The sequence below is a fragment of the Podarcis melisellensis genome (genome assembly GCF_964234715.1).
Source record: "Podarcis melisellensis genome assembly, chromosome: 2".
Classification (NCBI taxonomy): domain Eukaryota; kingdom Metazoa; phylum Chordata; class Lepidosauria; order Squamata; family Lacertidae; genus Podarcis; species Podarcis melisellensis.
The window spans coordinates 57,119,274-57,142,304 of NC_138529.1; the positions used below are offsets into that span (position 1 = coordinate 57,119,274).

General features: G+C 39.7%; 1 protein-coding gene across 1 annotated transcript in view; it reads left to right on the top strand.

The window, feature by feature from the left end:
• Positions 1-1,110: 1,110 nt before the first annotated feature.
• The window catches only part of PCBD2 (pterin-4 alpha-carbinolamine dehydratase 2), a 31,998-nt gene continuing 10,077 nt past the window's right edge, over positions 1,111-23,031 (top strand). Inside the window, exons 1-2 of the mRNA XM_081894591.1 lie at positions 1,111-1,264; positions 7,283-7,414. Of these exons, the coding sequence (XP_081750717.1) occupies positions 1,169-1,264; positions 7,283-7,414 (228 nt within the window). The 5' untranslated portion in view covers positions 1,111-1,168. The remainder of the gene's footprint in view (positions 1,265-7,282; positions 7,415-23,031) is intronic.

Here is a 23,031-nt window from a genome sequence, read left to right on the forward strand (position 1 = left end):
GGTGTATCTATACTTGTTCATGTTACTGTTCTTATTTTCATGTGTTATATAAATTAGTATGACTTTTTAAGGGTAGCCAATACAATCCAATGAAGCTAGCTGCATTCCACATTCTGTACTACAGCAGCACCAAAGTTCTATGGCATTTTAGAGATTTCTGTATCATAATAAATCCATTAACATCCAAATATCCTTTTGGGCATCTTCAGTGGTGGTCTTTGCATGGTTTTCAGTGTAGAATACTAAAATGCTTTAATCACACAAGGCACCAGAAACCAAGAAATACCTAACGAAGCAACTGTAGGTTACATTCAGCTCTGGAGATGGCTGTGGTCGCTGTCTTCTGTCCACATTGGTTGAAGTTCAGGTGAATTCATCAAGCTGGGAGTTGGGTGTACAAGTTGCTAGATCCTTTGCATCCTTCAAATGTGCAGGTGGAAGAGTTAGCCATGCATTTGTGGCGTAGCTATTGCCCTGCAATCCTGCAGTGGCAGCAGACTTCCTTCTCTGTGGTCAGGTAAACTTGTGAGTTGTCTGCGGAGGGTAATGAAGATGGGCAAGTACAATAAGAAAGTCTGTTTTCCTTTCAAGAAGCCCTAGGCAGTAGGGACAGAGTCAGGTGCTGAGAAAGGTGGCAGCTGTTGTGGGAAAACACCAGGTGGCTGTTTTCTGCGCCTCACAAAGGACACGGCCGGTGGCTCGAACCTCTGGCAGAAGATTTCACCCCAACCCCTTTGCTCTTCTAAAAATTGTTATGCTGTGAGAGCTCAGGCCAGGCGGTCTCCAAGCGACCCCCCTCCCCCCATGGAGGCTGACTCAGGCTGGGGTAGCAGCAGTGCAGAAGAAGGCCAAGGGGCTAGATGCGTTTGCAGCGGTTCTCAACCTGTGGGTCTCCAGATGATGTTGGACTACAACTCCCATCATCCCTCAGCTCTGACCTTGCTAGCTAGGGGTGATGGGAGTTGTAGTTCAACAACATCTGAGGACGCACAGTTTGAGAAAGGCTGCAGGGCATAATGAAAGTAAAGTGGGCGGGGAGAGCGACGGCCTCTCGCGCAGGAGGTTTGCCTTCCATCGCGCCTCTCAGCCGGGGAGAGGGGAGTGGGCGGCGCATGCGCTTCCCCGTGGGAGGCGGCAGGTGGGCGGGCGGAGAAGCCACGCCGGAGCCATGCGAGGCGGCGCCTGGGCCGGCCTGTGGTGGCTGCGAGCGGGGCTGACGTCCGCGGCAGGACGAGGCAGCGGCAGAAGGGAGTGCTCCGCTATGGTGAGAGGCAGGGCGGCGAAGAAGGGAAGGGGACCTCGGAGGGACTCTCCTCGCCCGGGCAGCAGCGTCACTTGGGCGGCGTTGGGTTTCGTTTCTTCACCCCCCCCCCGACTTCTCGGCCTCCCCTCCCGCGCAAAGTGGGTCCCGGGGACCTTTTGGTTTATATCCGCCCGTGCATTCATTCATAGTGGGATTCCATCTAGAGTGATCCCTCGGGCTTTCCCGCGCCCCACTTTCCGACCCAGCCAGGGAGGCTTGCACCAACTTTTGCTCTTCTCACGATTGGGATTCGGAAAGCACGAGCCTTCCTTTGGAGAGAAAGTGCATTCAAATAGGTCTCCTGTGTTTGGTAACGTTTCCTACCAGATGCTCACTGAGGTGCAAAACCCAGTGTCTGGATTGTGCCATTTAAGATTTGGGAGGGGGATTCACGCGAAGGAATGCAGGTCAGGGAGAACAGCAGGTTTAGAAGTCTTGGCACACTGACGTTTCCTTTTCTGTGTTCATGTCCAATGAGTTCAAGTCCACCTCCTGCCTGAATTTGTGCAGCTCAGACACAGGTTTACCATAACCACCTTAATGACAGTTAGGCTGCATCGCTTGGGGCACTTCCAGACTGTCACTACTTTTGAGTAGGATACAGCCACAAACTGTATCTGTAAATTCATGTTGCACAGTTAACATTGATCTTGTGCAACGAGCCTGCTCAACACCCCCCCCTTCAATAATTTTACACTGGAAAAATATAGAATAACAGTTGCTCGATTCACCTTCATATCATCTCTCTTGAAACAAATCAGAATAAATGCAGGTGCTTAGAAAATAGCCAGTATAACTGAAAATAATTTTTTTTGTAGTGGGTTCTTTCCACACATTAGTGTGAACAACAGATGCTAAATGTAGTAAGCAGTGAACATACATGTATCAGTCAGCCCTGCAGTCACCCCTTCTGTAGGAAGAAGCAGGGAATTTTCACCAATGCAACATATTAGTGGCCTGGTGCATGTTTGTTTACTCAGAGGTAAAACTCACAGCCTTGAATCCAGAGGTACAACTGGCAAACTTATTTAAGTTGGCAGGGAGCCTGTATGTTAGTTGCAGGCTCATCAGTACTGAATAATATTAAGGGATAAAGTTAAGGCACATTTTGAGCAATGCAGAGATATAGTATAATGAAATAAGAAACACTAGGAACCTATTGCTATTACACAATGCATGGTAGATTATGTTTAAAGGTAAGAATTCCTCAAAATTGAACTCGTTTGTATCTCGCCTTTCCTCCACTGAGCTCAGAATGGGAAAAAATATATTTCCCCATTTTATTATTATAGCCTTAGGTACTTAGGCTGAGTAAGTGACTGACTTAAATTCACCCAGAGCGCTTCATGGGTGAGCAGAGACACCTGTGACTGTAGAAGCACTTTTTAACATTTATTTTGCTCTAGGGAAATGCCTGGTGCCTCAAAATATTGAGAGCTTACCATTTGCAGTAGTAATTGAAACAGAAGAATAGAATAGATGAAATCGGGCATATAATTAAGGATTTGTGTCTGAATAATATTGACTTGTACTTGCATAAGAAGCAGAGAAATCAATTGCATATTCTTTCTGCCAGTTCTCTTTGGTACAAATTTCCCTCCTTGACAGAGTAATTTATGGGGATGTGAGTTCAGCACAATTATACATGGTGCAAAATTCAGCAGTGTGAAAACTTCAGCATTTGTTTAAATGGCAGTGAGGGGACACCAAATATGTTTCTGGCCATAATTTTTGGCAAGTGGGACTTGAAAATGTGGGGGCAATTGTTGGTAAACACAAATTTGTGTATGGTTATTTTGCATAACATGCCTTAAATATATACTGAGTACATAATGTAACAACTAGACAGAGAATTTTATTAGCTAATAAAAATATGTAGTTCAGGATATATTCAGCCTACAAATAGGACCTGAGAGATGTGGGTTTGGGATCAGCCTCTCCAGTTTCAGCTGATTTTTGTCTATGTAGATCTTCCACAGGGCCTTGAAAGCTTCATTTGAGAATGTAAATTCAGAATGAGTAAATCCACTACAATTAAATATTGCCAGTTTGGGGGGTAGGCAATGGACCTTTGGGTTTATATGAGGGAGCCATGCAGCCCTAAGAAGCCTGAGCATTCCAGTGGTTTTAATCCCTCTTCAGCTTTCTTTATGATCAAAGTAGATTTCTGTTAGCAAGTACTTGTGATCATCGTCAATTTCTTTCCATACCACAATCCACAAAATTGTACCCAAAGTGGCTCACAACATTCTGCCCATCTGGCTGGGTTTCCCCTGCCACTTTGGGCAGCTTCAAGCACATATAAAAACATAATAAAACATTTATATAATGAAATAATGAAAACATAATAAAACTTCCTGATGCAGGACTGCCTTCAGATGTCTTCTAAAAATTGTGTAGTTCTTTATCTCCTTGAGATCTGATGGAAAGAGTTCCACAGGAAGGGCGCCACTGTCAAAAATAACAACCACTTTTAATTTTCTTTAAAAAATCATTTTATTGCAGGAGTCATTTGAGTGTTTTAATTAGTAAACTCGGATTTGGAATTGGTTAGAAGAAAGTTGGGTCTGAGTAAAAATTGCAGTAGGTTGTATCCTTGTGGTCTTTTTCAACTTTACAATGTTAGTCCTGCTTAGATTCAACCCCTTGAAAATAATGAGCATGAAAAGGTTAGGTTCATTAATTTCATTGGGTCTCCTCTGAGTAGAGCATATTCAGCTACTACCCAGTGTTGGTTTGGGTTACACTTTGTAGTAAAATATTCATAGGTGTACAAATTGAAGACTTGGGATTTAGCCTTGACTGCCAGAAATGTGCCCTGTGTGCTTAAGTGAGTCATGTGACAGACTGGTACCTCAAGTTCCTTCTTTGTACAAAGAAAAAAATACTGCCTTTCTATGTCACAGACGAGTTAGAGATTTAAATTAACTGCTGGCTTCCACAAATACATAGGACACACTTTCAAATAGACAAGTGTGACAAACTACCCAGACATGGTTTTCCTGTGCAAAACTGCTGAAGAAGGACATGGAATTTTGCAACATCAAAAGCAAACAGTATGTGGACATTGAATTGTCAATATTGGACAAGCAACTGAAACAGCCATACTTGACCCCGTGATCTTGTCATAGCATCCTACCTCATAACTGCTTTAAAGATGGTCAGCAAATAAAAGTGATCAATTATAAATAATCTGGGAAGCTAGAGTATGACATCCACCGGACATCCTATATCAGTAATTCAGGTATCAGAGTGATGTCAGAAAAGAACGGAAGGATGACCACTTATTTGATAACAGTGCCCTTTGGTTCAGACTCCGTTTGAAACCTCTGTCTGAGGCTTAAAATCATGACCCCCTTGCCCTGTTTATCCTCATATTCTTCACATGTGCTAATTATATTAGAGTATTGTTCAGGTTGTTTTTTTTAAAAAACCCTGTGTAATTGGAAGTGAGAATTTTTAAATTATTTTTATACCAAAAATATACACAGAGAGACAAAACACAAGCTTGAAAAATATATTATCACTGCAATCTTATGCATGTCTACATAGATGTAAGCCCCATTAAGTTAAATGGGGCTTACTTTCATGTAAGTGGATTGTAGCCTAACTATATTAAATATCAATTAAGATTCCAAAATAAAAAAGAAGCATTCTTCCCCCTAAAGATAATTTATATTTTGAGAATAACTCATCAACAAATCCTTTTACATTAAATTTGAATAGTAATTATTAACAGGCTAGATATAAAATTTGTCACCCGTCATTAGGCTTCCAAAATTTTTAATTACTACCAACCATTTAATATACAGTTAATTTGATTAAAATATGTAAATAATTTGATTAAAATATGCAGTTAATTTGATTAATTTTTAAAGGTTTAGTAAGAGATTTCTAAAACTTCAAAAGTAATCGTAACTGCAATAAATAAACAAACACATACATACATGCATATTGGACTCTGAATATTTTAAAGATATGAGAAATACAATACTATAGGTTATTTGTTTTGTGAGGAATTTTTTTTCCTCTTTCATGTTAAGTAATGTTTCATACTTATTTGTATCGTACTTATTTGTTTACATTTATTTTGGTGTCTACAAAATGTTTTCTAATAAAGGAAAATTTTAACAGCCTGTTTTGTTTTATATTATCGTGCATCACTATTGAGACTTGAAATAATACAGTGCCATCTAGTGGGTAAGCTTAAATTTTCACGCAGCAAATGTAGCTGCTCAGATAAAGGATTCATTTTTTAAAATTGTCCATGGTTGAAATATATATGAGTATGAGGTTGAATTTTGAAGTTTACAGTGTGATCTCATACATGTCTTCTCAGAAGTAAGTCTCATTTACTTCATCGGGACTTACAGGTATATGGGTATAAAACCAGAGGCTTACAGTGCAACCCCAACTGTGTCTACTCAGAAGTAATGCATATTCTGAGAAAATTCTGAATTTGGATATCAGAACATTTTTCAGCCCCAGTTTAACAGTGTGGGATGCTTCTGTTCAAGATCTTCACTGTTCCATTCCATTTCCACTCAGTTTTCCATTCACTCAGCATTCTGTGGGCACAGAACATGCTCATTGGGTGGTTTTGATGTTTGTGTGGAGTGAACACACCAATGCCCAGCACCAGATATATTAAAATCTAGCATATATCAAGTTCTATGGGCAGCTGTCACCTGCATCTCTCGGAACATTTAAAAATAGCTTATTGGTTTGTATTCAGTGTCGGTCATTCTCAGAATACACCCACTGACTTGAATGGGTATGACGAAAATGTATTACTTTCAATGGGTGTACTCTGAGCAGAATTTAGTTGACTATAAGTCAGGCATAGGCAAACTCTGCCCTCCAGATGTTTTGGGACTACAACTCCCATCATCCCTGACCACTGGTCCTGTTAGCTAGGGATGATGGGAGTTGTAGTCCCAAAACATCTGGAGGGCCGAGTTTGCCTATGCCTGCTATAAGTCAATATGTGTAACCATCTTTGCCATATGTCATTGAAGTACATGGTTACTAACTTTTCAAAGATGGCTATTTCAGAATGAATGAAAATAGTTGAACTCACAGGATTCTTCGGTTACTTCAGGACTTTTGATGTTGGATAGTTTTCAGATCACTCAGAGACAATTATAATTATACTGTAAGACAAAAACACTTTTGACTACATACTTAATTCTGTATAATTTAAAACACCTCTGTTGAGTTGTATTGTTTTTAGAGTGAGAGAGTTAAGCATATGCTTATATATTCCATTCAAACAAGTGGAATTTAAAAAGTGTTTAACTTTGGCAGGATCATGCACACAGATTTAGAACACTAATAGCATATGTTTATTTGGAAGCTATATTCAATGGCACTTACTCCCTAGTTGAGAGTGGTTAGGATTCCACCTAAGATACATGTTAATTTAAAAGCAACACATGGGCAGACAAAGGAGCTGCCATAGTCCAGCATCCCATTCTTACAGTGGCCAACTAGGTCTCATGGGAAGCCTGTTAGCAGGACATGAGTGCAAAAGCACTTTCCTCACTTGTTCCTCAACAGCTGGCAGTCAAAGGCATACCGCATCCAAACTTGGAGGTAGCACAGAGCCATCGTGGCCTTGGCCTAGGTCAGTGATGGCCAAACTTGGGCCTCTAGCTGTTTTGGGACTACAATTCCCATCATCCCTCACCACTGGTCCTGTTAGCTATGGATGATGGGAGTTGTAGTCTCAAAACAGCTGGAGGGCCAAGTTTGGCCATCACTGACCTAGGTGCTGTATGTAAGTGGATGGAAGTGGTTTGCCTGATACAAAAATAATGACCTCGTATAATACATTTTCTGTTAATGTCCTGTAGTATTTTCACTGTGACTACGCAAACCAGTATGTCAAAAAACACATTACAGCTTTTGAAGAGGAGCAGAACTTGGAAACCATGGTTTTGAAATCCATTCCCCCCCCCTCTTTGTCTACCTTGATAGTCTTCACAGCTTCACTGGTTGACTACGGAAGAAAGAAACCAAGTTTTACACGAGCTCAAAGCTTCAGGATGGTCCGAGCTGACTGAAAGGGATGCCATATACAAAGAATTCATCTTCAAAACTTTCAACCAGGTAAATACTTCATTATTGCTATTTTAAGGAAATTCATTTAGCTTATATTTTTACTTCTTAGCTACCGGAACCTGTTCTTCAAAGGCCAACCTATTCACACAAATATTATCACTTTAAAAGTATTGGTGAAATCCTGATCTGGGTTCCATATATATCATTTCAGTTCTTTAGTGTTAAATCCCTGTTACAATGATGAGCCGGTCTATACTTGAATGACAGGGGCAGGCTATTTGTAGCACTGGATATTTATTGATGCCACACCTGATTTGAAGCTAATTAAACTTAGCTTCAATTCATGTTGTCTGGTTTTCAGAAAGAATTTGCCTACTTCCTGCTGCTTTTTTCCTGTGCTAGTAGGATTCTGGAAAGGAAGCTTCACCAGCAGAAAAGCATGCTTGGTGAGGAGGTTTCAGAAGGATTAGTTTGAACAAGGGAAGATTAAGTAACCCCATTCTGCCCACCAGTTCTCTGATTTAAATTACTCTCACTGCTGTGTACCCATTTAGTATGACCCATATTCTAGCACACCATCATGTTTAGTTAGGCACTGAAATGGTACTAGGAAGCAACTTGTGACATATAATTCTTTTGACTTAATGTGGGTTAAAATGATCATTTTTTTTTTGCTTTTGGAGATAGATACAAATCTTTACAATTTCAGTTCCATGCTGTTGATAATATTTACTAGTACCCCAATGCTTTTAATTTATAGAAACTTCCCAAAGCTTAGGTTTGTGCACACACACAGAGAGAGCATATCTAATAGATCTAACACAACCTATGCCTAAAACTCAGCTATGTATCAGTCAGTATAGTTTAAGGTCAGGATGTAAACTACCATATTCTTCCTCAAGTCAGTAAATCTTCAGTTTACAGAACATAATACAACTATTTAACAAAAGTCAGACAGCCAAGAAGTATAATTTCCTCAGCGAGCTTCACTTTGCCCTTTGCAGATGGCATAAAATCAGGTGTGTAAAAAGCTGACATGTTGAAATGACATAAAAGGCATTTCAGATTTATTTGTTGCACATGATATTGAGTTGATTGATCTGTTCATTGAATTTTTATTGCTTTCACAGATAACACAAATGACATATGATGCTTAGAAAACTCTTTATTCATTCCAGGTTTTGAAGACTGTATATCAACAGATGTTAACATACCTTATTGCCAAAGTTTTGTAAGCCCATAGGAATATCTATTATTTTGTGTATTACATCCAGCAGAGGAAGAATGGACAGATTCTTTGCAAATCAGGGTAAATATGGGTCAGAGGTAGTTTACTTGGTAAAAGTTTTCACTGACAAGCTGTCAAGTTATGGATTTACGGAATTGTTCTAAAATACCATGCTTTAGAATTCTGACAATCTCTATATCTTCTACCAAGTTGTAAATATGGTATAACATCTTCCCTCCCCCTCCTTTTTTCCTTTGTGTCATGCCTTTTAGAAAGTCAACCTATAGGCAGGGACTATCTGGTTTTTCTTTATCTTACAAAAGCTACTCAGGGAGCCTTTTGGGCTGAAGGAAGAAGACATAAAAATGCTTTTAAATACGTAAGACCTATTGGCTTATGCTCGGACCATAGGTGAAGAATAAAAAGGTGGAATAGGAACTCCATTTTTTCCTTTCCTTTCATTGCTTTTAGATTATACTTACCATTATATTGCCTTTGATGTTGTGTTTGAACAATGCAGACCTGGTCTTTTATCTTAAACTTGCTCATGTGACCATATCCTTTTCATCTGTGGGGAGAGGAATGAGCAACGTGAATAGGATTCTTGCAGGTACATATAAATCTGATAGTAAAATCTTACCATAATAATATATGTTTCTTAATATTTATATAGCACTCTTAGTTGTCCATTTTTAATCCATACAACCCAGGACTGAGGCTGTGAGAGAGTAGCTTGCTTAAGTTCATGGGTGACATAAGATTCAAACCAGGGAGTTCTTGATTCATAACTTGGTCTCCAACTACTACCCAAAAGAGTTCTGTATTTATGCACATCCCACAGTGAAAAGCCAGTCTCTAGAGCTGTGGTTCCCAACGTGGGGCACCCCCCCTCACAGGGGGGCAATTTGATTTTTAAAGGGGGCAATTCGAGAATGAGTTATTAACAGTTAATGGCCTTTTAGGCTTCTTCCATGTGAATAGGAGTTCACTTTTTGAATAATAAGGGGGTGGCATCAGGATTTTAGAGATGCTTAGGTGGGGATGGCAAAAAAAAAGGTTGTGAACCCTGCTCTAGCGGAAAGCTAGCTCTTTATTTGAGCCAGGAAATATGGTTGTTGAAGAGCTGATTATATACATCCAAACAGAAAGAAGCTCTTTACACTTCCTTTTTTGGTCTATATTTTTTCTTTTTTTAAAAAAGGAACAGAAAAATTGGGGATTTGGGAGAAACGGCTGTCTGTTACTTTCTTGTTTAATATGTAGGCAGTTCAGTAAGCTTCGCTGAAAATTACAGCTATAACTTGAATTTGTCATCTCTTGTGGATTTTTTTAAAAGTACAAAACACATGCAGTTATCAATTAAAACCTAATTCATTATGTATCAGAATTCTGCAGTGCAGCATTCATTAACCCTATTTCCTCTCAGCATGCATAACAAAAGTCTTGCAAACATCTAGACCAGAGAAGGTCAGTTTACCAGATGTTTGGAGATGAGACATCTCTGCTTTGCATCACCTCTTGTTTGTTTCTGATTGCATCCCAGTCTGTCTCTTGAAAAGGGCCATCATCACAAGGCTGGATTTCATCACAAAAGGAATACCCTTCAAAATCATGTGTTTGACTGGAAAGATTCTTCTCTGGGTGTGTGTGTGTGTTTTGTAGGTAGCATAGAATATGATTACAGTTGAAAGGGTAGAGGAAACGGTGTTCCTTGAGTTTGGAAGTAGTTACGGAGTTTCTTCCTTTCTCCCGTATTGTCAGCCAAGTTTCCTGTTTATTTTGGCCAAACGGCAATAGAAGAGAGAAGGATATTTAGAAAAAGGGGCACATGTTGAAGATACGCAGGACTGGCTGGGATACTTGAAGGCAGTTTACAAAAAACTACTATGTTTATTAAATAAAGGCTTCAAGTTAAAGACTTCATTTAGCTTTTGGTACCACTTTTTTAGCGTCCTATAACTGATGTGAGAAAGTAAACCCTGTGAGAGTCAGGGCTGTAGTTAATATGTTTTAACAGGGTGGTATTCCTGTTTGAAGACTTCTAGTCTGATTTTTAAGATGCATGACTAGGTTCTATTTCAGTCTTGTTAGATACATGAATAATCTAATGGAAGTAGCCTGCAGGCAGGTCGCCAATTCAGTTGTACAAAGAAATATGTTTCAGGAATCTCGCTGAGCTGAATTGAGTTTCCTGGAGAAGATTTTTCAGGATTCTTGATTTCATCTGCAGTGACTGTATTTCACAATCCTGAACCATAAGAATCATAGTGGATATCCCTTTATAAGATTTCTTGTCATATATTTGTATAAAGGCTTGAGCAGTATGCAGAGCAAACTAAATAGTAGTTTTGGTACTGAAGTTTTATTAACTTTCAATTCCTTAACTCCAGTAAGTTTAGTAATTTCTGAAAGCATACAGGTTTCTCTCAGTTGCCTGTATCCTATTAGGGTATTTTTTTGCACATTTGTAGGTGTCCTTGGGCCCATTAAATGATACTCTTCTCTAACTGAGATTTATAATTAATATTTTATTATTTAGCATGGATTGATAGTATCTAATTCTCATAGTTTTGGAGAAATATTTGAGATAATGCAGGTGAATGTTTCAGTCCAGCAACAGCAATCTGCACGTAGAAATAGGTTTCCATGCATGGATTTGCTGTAGAGACACATCACACATGGGGTGCGGGCAAGAGTCCTGCTCTTTGTGTACAGTGCAACAATTGAAGGAGAGGGAATTGCCTCCAAATCCTCTCAGTAACGTATCACTGAAAAGCGTCACCCCACACAGTAGCTTCCATTAGCTGTTGAGTGGGTGGAGTAAGGAAAAAGGAAAGCATGAGGACCCTTTCCAGGCTAGCAGCTGAATGTTGTTAGGAGAGATTCCACACACAAGGCAGTTGCCTTGGGACACAGCAGCAGATTGCCTTGTGAACACAGCAGCAGATTGTATAGTCACTTGTTGTGGTTGTCAAGCTCCCAGCATGTCTCTCAGTTTGGGACCTGAAGGATGTTGGATAGGAATTAATCTTGGTTTGCACCACTGAACCAAAGAATGCAAAGGGGAAAGCCACAGTCTGACACTCAAAAAGTAGAATTTAATTTGATGTATAAGATGGCTGATATGTGTCGATTTGTTTGTTAATTGACAGACTTCCTGGTTTGGATCTTTTTCTACCCATTCCCATCCCATCATTATTTCCAAGAGTCGAGTCCTTATAGTAGCTCTATGTTTTGGGGGGTACTTATGCTGGTGGTGGCTCAAAAACCCAACAGGGCTTTCGGCTGAGTTTTTTGGGGGGGAAAGATTCAGGGCCATAGCTGCCAATGTTTCCCTTTTTAAAGGGAAATTCCCTTATTCCGAATAGGATTCCTCGCAAGAAAAGGGAAAAGTTGACAGCTATGTTCAAGGCTCTAGATTAGTTGTCTCCAATCTCTTCAGACCTGGGGCTCACGATTAGCTCCAACATGCACTTGGGGGCCTATTTCTTAAATTTTCTTAAAACAGTTGTATGGTGGTAGTGCTGCTGTTGCAGACCCCTCTTGGATTAAACCACAACCCAATAATGGGTCCCTCCCAGCCCACTAATTGAAAACCAGGAGGCTGAGGTGCTAGACAGGTATTTGGAGACAGTAATGGGCTTGATATGGGCCAATAAATTGAAGCTGAACCCTGAAAAGACACAGGTGTTGTGTGTTCCAAGTTCTCAAGGAAGCGGGTAGACTGCTTGTTTCAGGCAGAGGTGCATTCTCCTGGAAGGATCAGGTCCATACTCCTGGATCCCATACTGCCACTTGAGATCCAGGTGGCCTTGGTAGCTAGGAGTATCTATTTGCAGTAACAGTTCACCAGACCTGGCTCCTTTTGGATAGAGATGACTTGGCCACATTGCCCCATGCTCTGGTAACTTCCGAACTGGATTATTGCAATGTGCTCCACATTAGGCTGCCCTTGAAGACAACTCAGAAACTTCAGCCGTTTTGAAATGCAGTAGCCAGATTATTGGCAGGGGTTGCCTTTAGAACCCATAAAAGCCTTGTTCTACAGTGGCTGCCAGTTTATTTCTGGTTCCAATTTAAGGTGCTCACACTAGTGTTTAAAGCTCTAAATTACTTAGGGCCCAAATGTTAGAGACCATCTCCTGTCCTACAGACCCTCTTGGGTGTTAGGATCAGTAGAGGGGACCCTCTTAATAGTTCCACCACCCTTTTAAGTTTTGGGTGGTGTTGACTCAGGGGAAGGCATTCTCTGTGGCAGCCTGTGAGTTGTGCAATTCCCTCCCCACAGATGTGTATCTGATGTCTTCATTGTACAGCTTTCAGTGAATGCTGAACATGCATCTCTTTACCTTAGCCTTTACCATCTGAGACATGTGTTTTCAGCACCCACCCTATGAGTGCAATTTGTCTTAGCTGTTTTTAATACTGATTTGTAATTTGTTGTCACCTGCCCTGGGGACCCGCTGGTGAAGGGTAGGTCATTACATATTAGTAATAATAGATAGCCTCATTGCTACACATAGTCTACAATGCCATTCGTACTTAGCTGGAAATAAGCGCCATTGAACACAGTGGGACTTACTTCTTTGTAAGATTGCCTTGTTAATAGCTGCTAGCACCTGTTCCCTTGCTAACTACCACCAAAATAGAATTGCTTTGGCAGACTGCGCATGGCATTCTGTGTGTGCATCAGGGCTTTTTAGGCCCCCTTATCCCCACCCTTGGAACTTCTCTTGCCAAAGCTGCTTCTGAAAGTCAGGGGACGGATCCCCCCCCCCATGACGACATTCAGTGTCAACACAACCACAAGTTGGCAACCCCTCTTTATGTTCTTGGGGCTCTTTTGATCTTGGCCTTTGAATTCTGCAAAACCACAGCTATTGCAGTTATGCACGCTTTATAGAATGTGAATACTTCGGAGCACAGAGCGCAAGTTGAAGAATTTAATTCTCCCCACGTGGATCTTAGAACTTTTCGGCTGAGGGACAACCAGCTCTGCTTATAAGTGGAGCATTAGGGGTGACCTAGATGGACTGGTCTCTACTCATAGTATTCTTCATGTGTGGTGATGGCTTCTTGGCATAAGGTGCTGGGTTGGTTTATTTTTATTTTTATCTCTACTTAATTAAGTACCATGAAGGGAATACGTCTCTTAGTCTGTGGTACTAGAATTCTTTGGCATAGGTTTTTAATTAATTGGCAGCTTCCTGGAGTCAGCTATTCCTTAAATGTAGGTCAGCTTGCTGTATAAAACAATGAAGTCCTTGGGAACTTACTTGATTTTGGATACATTCTTCCCCTACCCCGCCACTCTGTAACTTTCTCATCACATCCCTTTGTCTTCTCTGTTGATCAAAGTCGAGTCAAGTTGTTTTTATGGGCATAGTCCGAATATTTCATAGCTGTCTTGCAATACTTAATCCTTTGGCTCTTTGACTGAAAAATGTCTACGCCTTTTTATGTACTGAAAACATAATATCTTTCAGCCTACAACCTGCAAACTTAAAATGAATTTTATGTCAAATATTCAGTTGTGGGCCACATCTCTTGCTTTTTATATGCCACAGTGGCCTTGTGTTTCCCTCCCCTCCATTGTCTGATAGTGAGGTCATTTCTAGTCCTCTGAGAAACTTTATTCCCAGCCAGATGCGGCCCATATATTAAAAGTAGCACCTGTGGCTAATATCACAGCAGCTTACCATAAATTTACATGGTAACCAGGATTATATCTGTCAAGACTGTTAGAAATGTCTAGATTTAATTTGATTTCCAGTATTGAAGGGGTTCTCCTAACATTTTGCTTCATAACTATATTTTTTAAAGTTTTAAAAAATCACTCCACTGTTAAGGTTTTTACGGCACTCCCAGCACCCATTAAGTTGATTTGTTAAATGGAGGTCAGAGTAATGTAACTTGGCTGTATTAGGATCGGAAACAAAAGCATTTGTGACAAATTTAGCCCTTTTGTGTGAATGTTCTTGGAGTCACACCAGTGATTGCTTTTGGGGGTAGCTTGTGTCTGATGTGCTTCTTTTCTAAAGAAGAGCACTGAAGATCTGATAGGTTGACCATTCAAAAGCCAAGTTCATTTTCATGGCTTTCAGTAGATTCATTGTCTTAGTTGCTCCCATTTTATACTGTTGCACTTGATTACCTTTTGAATGAGTTTTATATCCACCTACGTTGGGCCTGTGTTTTTCATATGTTTTTTCCTGAGCCGCCTCATTTCCCATTATCCTGAGTCCTCTGCCATATGCTGTGATTTGTGCACCTGCAAAGTTTATAACAGTAATTCTTTGGGTAGTTAGGTTGATGGGTAGCCTCCCTGTATACAGGGATAAAATAGCCGATTTGCTATAAATCAAGGTTATTTACGAGCAGTGTTTGAAAGCGGAGAAAAACCTCTGTATTTGAAAATGGTGGTTGAATATTGAACTTCTGGTTTCTGTACCTGTTTGAGGTTATTTCTTTTATGAAAAGCTGGTGGTAAAATTTCCAGGACTCAAAGATATCAATTCACAGGTGCAAAAGTATCAAAACCTTAGTGCAAGAGTAGACTGGTAATACAATTCTAAGCATATGTGTGTGTGTGAAAAACAAGTAGTTCTGACGTGACCAGATTCTCTTTTGGTTTATAACTTCTCATTTGGGTGAGTAAATAACACTCTTGTATCAGACTCAAAAGATTGCAGGGCAAAGGTTTAGCTGTGAGACCTGGAAGCTTTCCATACATTCGTAATTTTAACATGCTTCTAGTGCCAAAAGCTAATTTTCTGGGTGATGATTAAGTGAACTTTAAAATTAACCATTTATCATTTCTTCTGTCTTGAGAGAAAGACTAGGAAACTAGTAAACCTGATCAACATGGTCTTTTTTTTAAAAAAAAAATATTTTATTATGAAATTTGACATTGTTTTTCCTTGTAATAGGAGAATTTATGAAGTTCCACAGGTTGTTGCAGTTGTCTGCATTCAAATGCTTAACTTCACAGCATTCAGAGTGTTAATGGTAGTCAAAAGCATCACTAAAAATGCTTGAGTCTGTTAAAAGACCTAAGGTCAAGGCAACATTCATCCCTATGTGCAGTTAGTTTAAAAACAATATCAGCTCCCGTCCCCCCCCCCAATTTAAACAATAGAACTTTCACGCTACATTGGTAGCTCTGTTTTCATGAGGGTGTGCTTGCACCAGCAGAAACCTACTTCATCTCAGTTGGTCTGAATGCAATGGAATGAACAGAGTTGGTGTTGGCAGTGCAACTAGTATAGAAGAGCAGAGCTTTAGCGCTAATGCAGCTATTGCAGCAAACCACTTCTGAGTGAGAGGGCAGGTGTGAAACTACCCCATGTGAGTCCCATTCTTTCTGTCTGTAGTTGTTCCACCGGTGACAGATTCCAAAGCTGCATACTTTCTCAAGATTTCATTTCAAAATACAGTGCCATTGTAAACGGCAACATGCTTATGGAAGAGAAATTAGCACTGTTGCCATATATTATTTTTCACCACGTTTATCAACTTTAGGAAGTTGGGCTCTCTTAACTATCTTCATTCCTTCTGCCTTCTTACTATGGGGTTGGTCCTTTGGTAAACCAATTTTTTTGGGTACAATTTATCAGAAGACATCCAATTAGGTTGTTGCCTTTGTATTCCATTGTGTCATAAAGGCAGTGATGGCTCACACAGGAATCAGAGCTCACCTCTGTTTTGGTAGGGAGCAGTTGCGGGGCGGAATTCTGCACAAATGCCAAGTATTATTTTGTTCATGTTTAGCTATTGTGAGCTTTAATGCCCAAATAATAAATGGTCAGTATCAGGAGGCACAGCTATTGCTAATAATTAAACCATTGCAGATGTGTTTGGGGACCATTTGACTGTGTTTTTAGAATGAGAATGGCAGTTTGATTGGGCACAGAAAATGCCATGTTGAACTATGAAGGATAGAAATTGAGAAACGGTGGCTGGGGCTATTGTAGTCTGCCTTCTATGAACTGCCCAAAAGAGCTAGTGTGCAGTGCTGATAAAAATGGGATTCTAGCTGCACATAGGAATATAGGAAGCTGCCTTATACTAAGTCAGACCACTCGCCAATCTAGTTCAGTATTGCCTACACTGTCTGGCAGTGACTTTCCCAGAACTTCAGGTAGGAGGTATTCCCATCCCTACCTGGAGATGTCAGGAACTGAACCTGGAACTTTCTGCCACTAAGGCAGATGCGGTTGCCCTTCCCCACACTTCTGGCGTGGTGCATATTATTATCGGTAAGATTTAGCTGTGGCTTTTCTTTAAGTAGTGTTGTGAGGTTATTTAACTTGTTACAAGTGAATAATCAAGACTATGATTCTGTTATTCTTCTGTGAAATAATTTACCCATCACTTCTTCCAAGAACCTCAGAGTGATGCTTGCACTCATAAAAGACCTGTATATTAGATTACGTTGAGAGATAGTGACTTGCCCCAAAGCTTCAAGCCTGCGTAGGGATTTGAACCTGTGGTTTTCATGTCCAAGCCCAACAGTCTGGACCACGTGTGTGTGTGTATTCTCTCTCTTTCTCTTGAATGGAGATGCTCTTCTAGAATTTACTGTGATTATTGCAATACAGGTTTAGGTATGTTAATCCTGGCCTATCCAAAATAAATAGAGCCAGGAAGTTCCATACAGTTTGGCTCTTATGAAAACAAATCTTTTGAAAGTAGTATAGATTTATTAACTATTATATGCTATAATAATTATTCTACAGTGAATCTTAAGTATGTGTGAAAACACTGGCCGTAATCCAAACAACTGTGTGACTGTCTTAGCTTCTCAGAGAGACTTTACACTTTTTAAAAGTTTTTTTTAAAAAAATCCTGGCGCTTTTAAGAAGCAGTGTAGTTGGAGTGTTGCACTAGGACTGGGGAGTCCCAGTTTTAAATCCTGACTCTACCATGAAGCTTATTGGGTTAATTTGTGCCGGTAATTCTCTCATAGCCTGATAGGTTTGGTGTGAGGATAAAATGGAGAGGACAACTCTATATATTGCATTTACCTTCTTGGATAAAAGATCTGTTGTAAATGTAAAAAAACAAAAATTAACTGAATAGCAGCCCTCACCTCGTGTCTCCTGCTGATTTTAAAACTTTATGGTTGTTTGAAGGAAAGAGGATAAAAACACCACTAGATATCTCAAGGCATGGTGGCAATTGTCTTTGTCAGCTAATTTGAAAGGATGAAAAGAGATGTATTTATAGATAATGAATTAAATGTTCTGGTTTTAACATAGACATTTATTTTATAGCCCATCTTTCAGTGGATAACAGGGCCACAAGTTTAGCTGTACCAAATCCAGAAGTTTCACATAGTTACTAGCTTTGTGAATTCATGATTCCTCATTACGTTCAAAAGGAGAGGAACATATGGTTGGGTCAACTGCAGAAGGAAGGCAGCTATTTATTCTTAATTTGAGCTGCCGAATACTTGTAAGATGGCTTGATTAACTAAAATTTGGAGTTCTGCCATGTCTGAAAAACCCATCACTATTCATTCAATCTGCACCATGTATTGTTTTCAGCTGCTTTGTTTCAGTTGTGCAAGTCTTTAGCTTTGCATCGCCTCCGTCTTCCAACATGATCTCAGCTGGACATTCATTTTTAAAATGTTAATAAACATTTTGTCTTGTAGATTTCATGAACACTTTTGGATAAATATTTGGTGTCTTGGATGTAATATTTAGTGCAGAGGTTACATCTATCCAAATCTCTTTAACATCCTTCACCTACTTTGAAATTGCGGCCGTGAACAAGTTCATAAAAATTGTGTGTTCTTTTCGTTCTTTCTAAAAGCATTTAAAAAAATTATACTCTGTAATTAAAATCGACTCTGGCTGGTAAAAAGGTATAAAGGGGGTGGGAGAGAAAAACTACAATTATACCTATTTTAAAAATTAACCATTACTTGCCAAAAGAACATCAAACCCACTTAGCGGACATCCGTTAATCCAGTGGTTAGCTGTTTCAGGCTTTAATGCACACTGTTTTACACGTTAACGGTTTTGAAGTTCCAGGCCAAGGCTGACCTTTCACATCTGCTCCTTTCACAGTAGGAATCTCCACTTACTGCTTCCTGTCAGAGTGGATTACAATGACAAAGTGCAGAACTTGTGCTGGCTGCAATTTCGTTTTTGATCAGAATTATTTCTTTCACAAACAATCACATTTGCTAAAATGTTACATCTGCTCTGAAAAACCACTGGCAGCTCCACAGTTTATCAGTTGGGATCAAGTACAGTTTTTCATTTTGACTTTTCATAAAGCTGTAAATCAGCCTTACTTGCTGGGGCTCTATTTTTAGTTTTTTCCTCTGCTTTCGCTGTTTTGGAATTTTTGTTCTGGCTGGGCCAAGAAAGTTAACTGGTCAGTGCATTAAAGTAGCATGAATGTGTCTAAAATTCTAGATGTACAGGTGATTCCTCCCCTTTAGAAACTGAGAATTTCGATTCAGAGTTTCATTGTTGCATCTAGATCTTACAAGGTTTTGGTGAACCTACATTAACTTGATTTTTGTGTTTAGCAAACTCTGACATTGTTGATTGACGAAAGTTTCTTGTAATACAGTATTTTGAATTGTAAAAGGGAAGGTAGGGATTATTTTCTTGTGATTTGGTTTTATTTTCTTGATGAAGATGGCAGTAGAAGAACTAGAAGTGAATTAGAGTAGATTCTTCATGCGAAGGACCATCTTCTGGATTTATATTACATACACCATTTTGTGTGTGTGTATAAAGGATTTATCTATCAATTTATTGCATTTCAGTAAGCATGTATGTTGCAGAATCTCAATGAAGATGTCTTTGCGAGATTCCTTTAAAAAAAAAGCAGTTTCTCTTAAGTATGAAGTACAAGCAAGTTCAAACTAACTGCTGGCTTTAGATAGAGACTGCCATCTTTCCTTTTCCTCAGAAAGGACAAAGAAGAAGAAATGCTGCAACATGGTGGAATACATGGAACTTTTTAAGGGTCACAATTCAGGGGCAGGGAACTTGATTAGCAGTGCAATTCTAGCCATGTCTACACAGAAGTAAGTCCCATTGAGCTTACTTCAAGATGAGTATAGGATTATAGTCTAATGATTTAGTTGACTAATCAAACCCATTGAAATTTGCAACCATAATAAAATCAAAGCAGGCTTCTTCGTTGCCATTCTTCCGGTATAATTCAGACATTTTACCTAACCCTTAATAACAGTTTTATAATCCGGCATGCCTTTTCTTACGCACACACATAACACATTGTTTTAAATGCTAAAAGCAGAAGATAGCCCTTGGTATGTTCAGTGTATAAAAAATTTCCATTAAACAAATTTTAAAAACTGCATAATGAAAGCTGGCTAGGTATAATTTTCACGTTTCCTTCTTCCTTATTTTAGCTTGGATCCAAAGTCTCCTTTATATTAAGACATAAATTATGGGAAATTGTCATTTGTGCACAGACATTAAAAACATTGTTCACAAACCAGTCTCTGGGATTTGCATTTGGCACAGAGAGTCTAGAGCATTCTACACTCTCAAATGATCTCAAATAGTGCTAATTGCCATGAACACTTACATGCAGCTCCCAAGGGCCAGTGTGCCAGATTTATGCTGTCTCTGGTACAGGAGTGACACACCTCCATACTTCTCAGCAGGGGATGCTGTCATCTAGGCTGGTTCTTCTGTGTAATTCTGAATGGATTGTCTGGAGGATCTGGGCCAGAGTGGGCTTGTGTATGAGGGGGGTCCACACTGGCAGGTGTCCTAGTTCTCCCTTGTAGTCTTGTACTCCTCAGGCTGCCTCTGAACCAAATCGAAAGTTGAGTTAGGCTTCAGGTATGACACTAACTGTTGCTTTATATAATATTACTGTCAATTTCAAATTAGTTTTAAAGTATAAATGATAATGCTGTTTCATTGAAGTTGATTTATTTTGGAAAGCAGATGGATAAATTGGTCGGATAATGGTCATTTATTTATTAGTCTTTAGAGTAATGATTTCCAAGGCAATTTTTAGCCATGCATATTCCTTTTTTTGTTTGACCTTGATTTTAAGTAAAAAGAAAATATTACTTTGTGATTATGAGCTGTAAACCAGTAGGAGACCAGCCATTGGGCTCTTACCTTCAAGAAGGCATGTTTTGCATATGCTGTCAGTGCTGCTAATTTTTCAAAAAAACATTTATTTAGCAATGGGAGAATTCCTTTCTATTTGAAATTGGCCTTGCTTTGTTTCTTTCAGAGACCCAGAATTGTCATTAGGAGCTCAGTGAGGCCACCTGTGAGCTGCTTGGAACCTCCCACTGTGGGCTCCAGAGCCCTGCCCTAACACTTCCTTCAACTCTCCCAAAATTGTCTGGCGGCAGTGGCAGCGGGACAGGAGGCTTCTATGTAAGGATATATGTTTAACCTCTGAGGGGTTTTTTGGATCTCTCTTCTCCAAGGGCAGGGACAGAGGCCTTGTAGAGGAGGATCTGACTCCCTGTGCCTGCTCTGTGAGGATGGAGAAAGTTCTGCAGTTGGTGCTCCTCCATCAGTGTGGGCCAAAAGGAGGCCTGCCAGTGTGTTGGGAGAAACTGGTTGACCCCTGAATAGAGTAGGAGCTGCGCCAGCCCTCACTTTACAATAAAGGTTAGGAAAATCCCCCTCCCATTTTTATTTTAAGCTTGAACAGGACAAAAAAGAAAGAGGAGAATTGTACCCTACACATCTCCCACTCTTCTGGGGAAGGGCCATACCTCAGAGGCAAATTATCTATTTTGCATGGAAAAAGTCTCCAGGTAGGACTGTGAATGTCCCCTGTTGAAACCCTGCAGCCACTGCCAGTCGCTGTAGACAATATTGAGCTAGATGAACCAATTGGTTGGCTCGGTGTAAGGTTCCTGTGTTACTGTCCTAATTCTGGCAGAGCAAAGGAAAAGGGGAACATACACATCCTGTACTTCTCCCACCCTCTTTGGATTTCTTTGCTCATAAATGCATGGATTTCCATGTGGATACTTCTTTCTTGTTTTAGGATCTTCGTTGCCATACACCATTGTGCTTTCATGCCCCTCCTTTGTGGGGAAGGGGCATTTCTGTGAGCAAGATGCTTGGCTTTATAATCTTACTGCACTTTTCCTTGAGTTTACAATTTCAGACATGCTCTGCTTGGCACAGCTGTGAAGTTTGCTGTGTAATATTCATAAATTGCAGGTGAATAAAAATCATGTGAGCTGACAGTTTAAAAGTACATATTCTAATCAGAACGACTTTAAGAAGGGCCCAAAATGTCTAGTTTTCTTTGAGAGGTGCAATAAGGTAGTACTTTGAGTGTGTTTGAACAAATGAACTTTCTGTCCTTTTGAATTGTACACAGAGACTTTATTATTTAAAGCCAATGATTGCTTTAGCAGGTGTTTTGCTGCTAGAGCTTATAGAATAACAGAATATTTTGGCTGAGTGCTGGAAGTCCATTTATTTAAAACAAAGAACAAAACACTCCATGACCACACAGGCATATTTCCTAATACAAGTGACATCTTTTCTCCCACCCCGCTGCTTATTGAGCACAAAGCATGATAACTAACCCGAGGAAAGGAGATGGTAGTGGGATGTCAGCTGGTAAGTGATATTTACCCTGTGGTAACACATGGAACATCTTACATCCTTTCTTCTTTGCTGTTTCCTTCGATACTCTTTTTTTTTTTTGACAATACTACAAATAAAAAGCAATAAAAAGAAAAACATCACTTTCAAACCTTTTTGTGAAGCTGGAGAATGCTGTAAAAACTTGTGTTATGTTATGAAGAAATATAACCCCCCCCCCCAAAGTATGGCTTTATAAAGCAGCATCTGTGCAGTATGTTTAACGATCAAGGCTCCTACCTGTTTAGCATGATTTCTGAGTCTCTTTGCCAGAAATGTGGGCGAGGGTCCAAATAGCTACTTTCTGCTCACTTAAAAGCTTGTGCATGGAACTTTCAATCCCACCCTCCCAAACAGCTGACCTTCATGCTATATCAAAATGGTTTTTTAAAAATTCCCTTCAGATCAAAGGCAGTTTGTCATTTGGCATTGGACAGGGTGTGGGGAAGGAATGTTGTTTGAGAGAAACAAATTTGAGACCCTCTGGGCTCTGTTGCATGGTTCATTGGATCCTGGCTATAGAATCCAAGTTTGCCTCTTAGCTGAATTTTGTTCATGCTTTATAATTGCAAGTTGCTTTTGAATGTAAATTTATTGTTACTTATTTTATTTATTGTTACTTACTTCATTTATTTCACAAAATTTAATACACCGCTTGATTGTGTAAAACACCTCAAAGATGGGCATTTGCATAGTTATGTAAGAAGTGAATGCATCTTTAGTCAGTGGAAATCAGGGTTCACCTGTGGAATTAAGTGTGGGCTTAATTCTTGCTAGTTATTTCTTTATCAATAAGAGAATCGAAG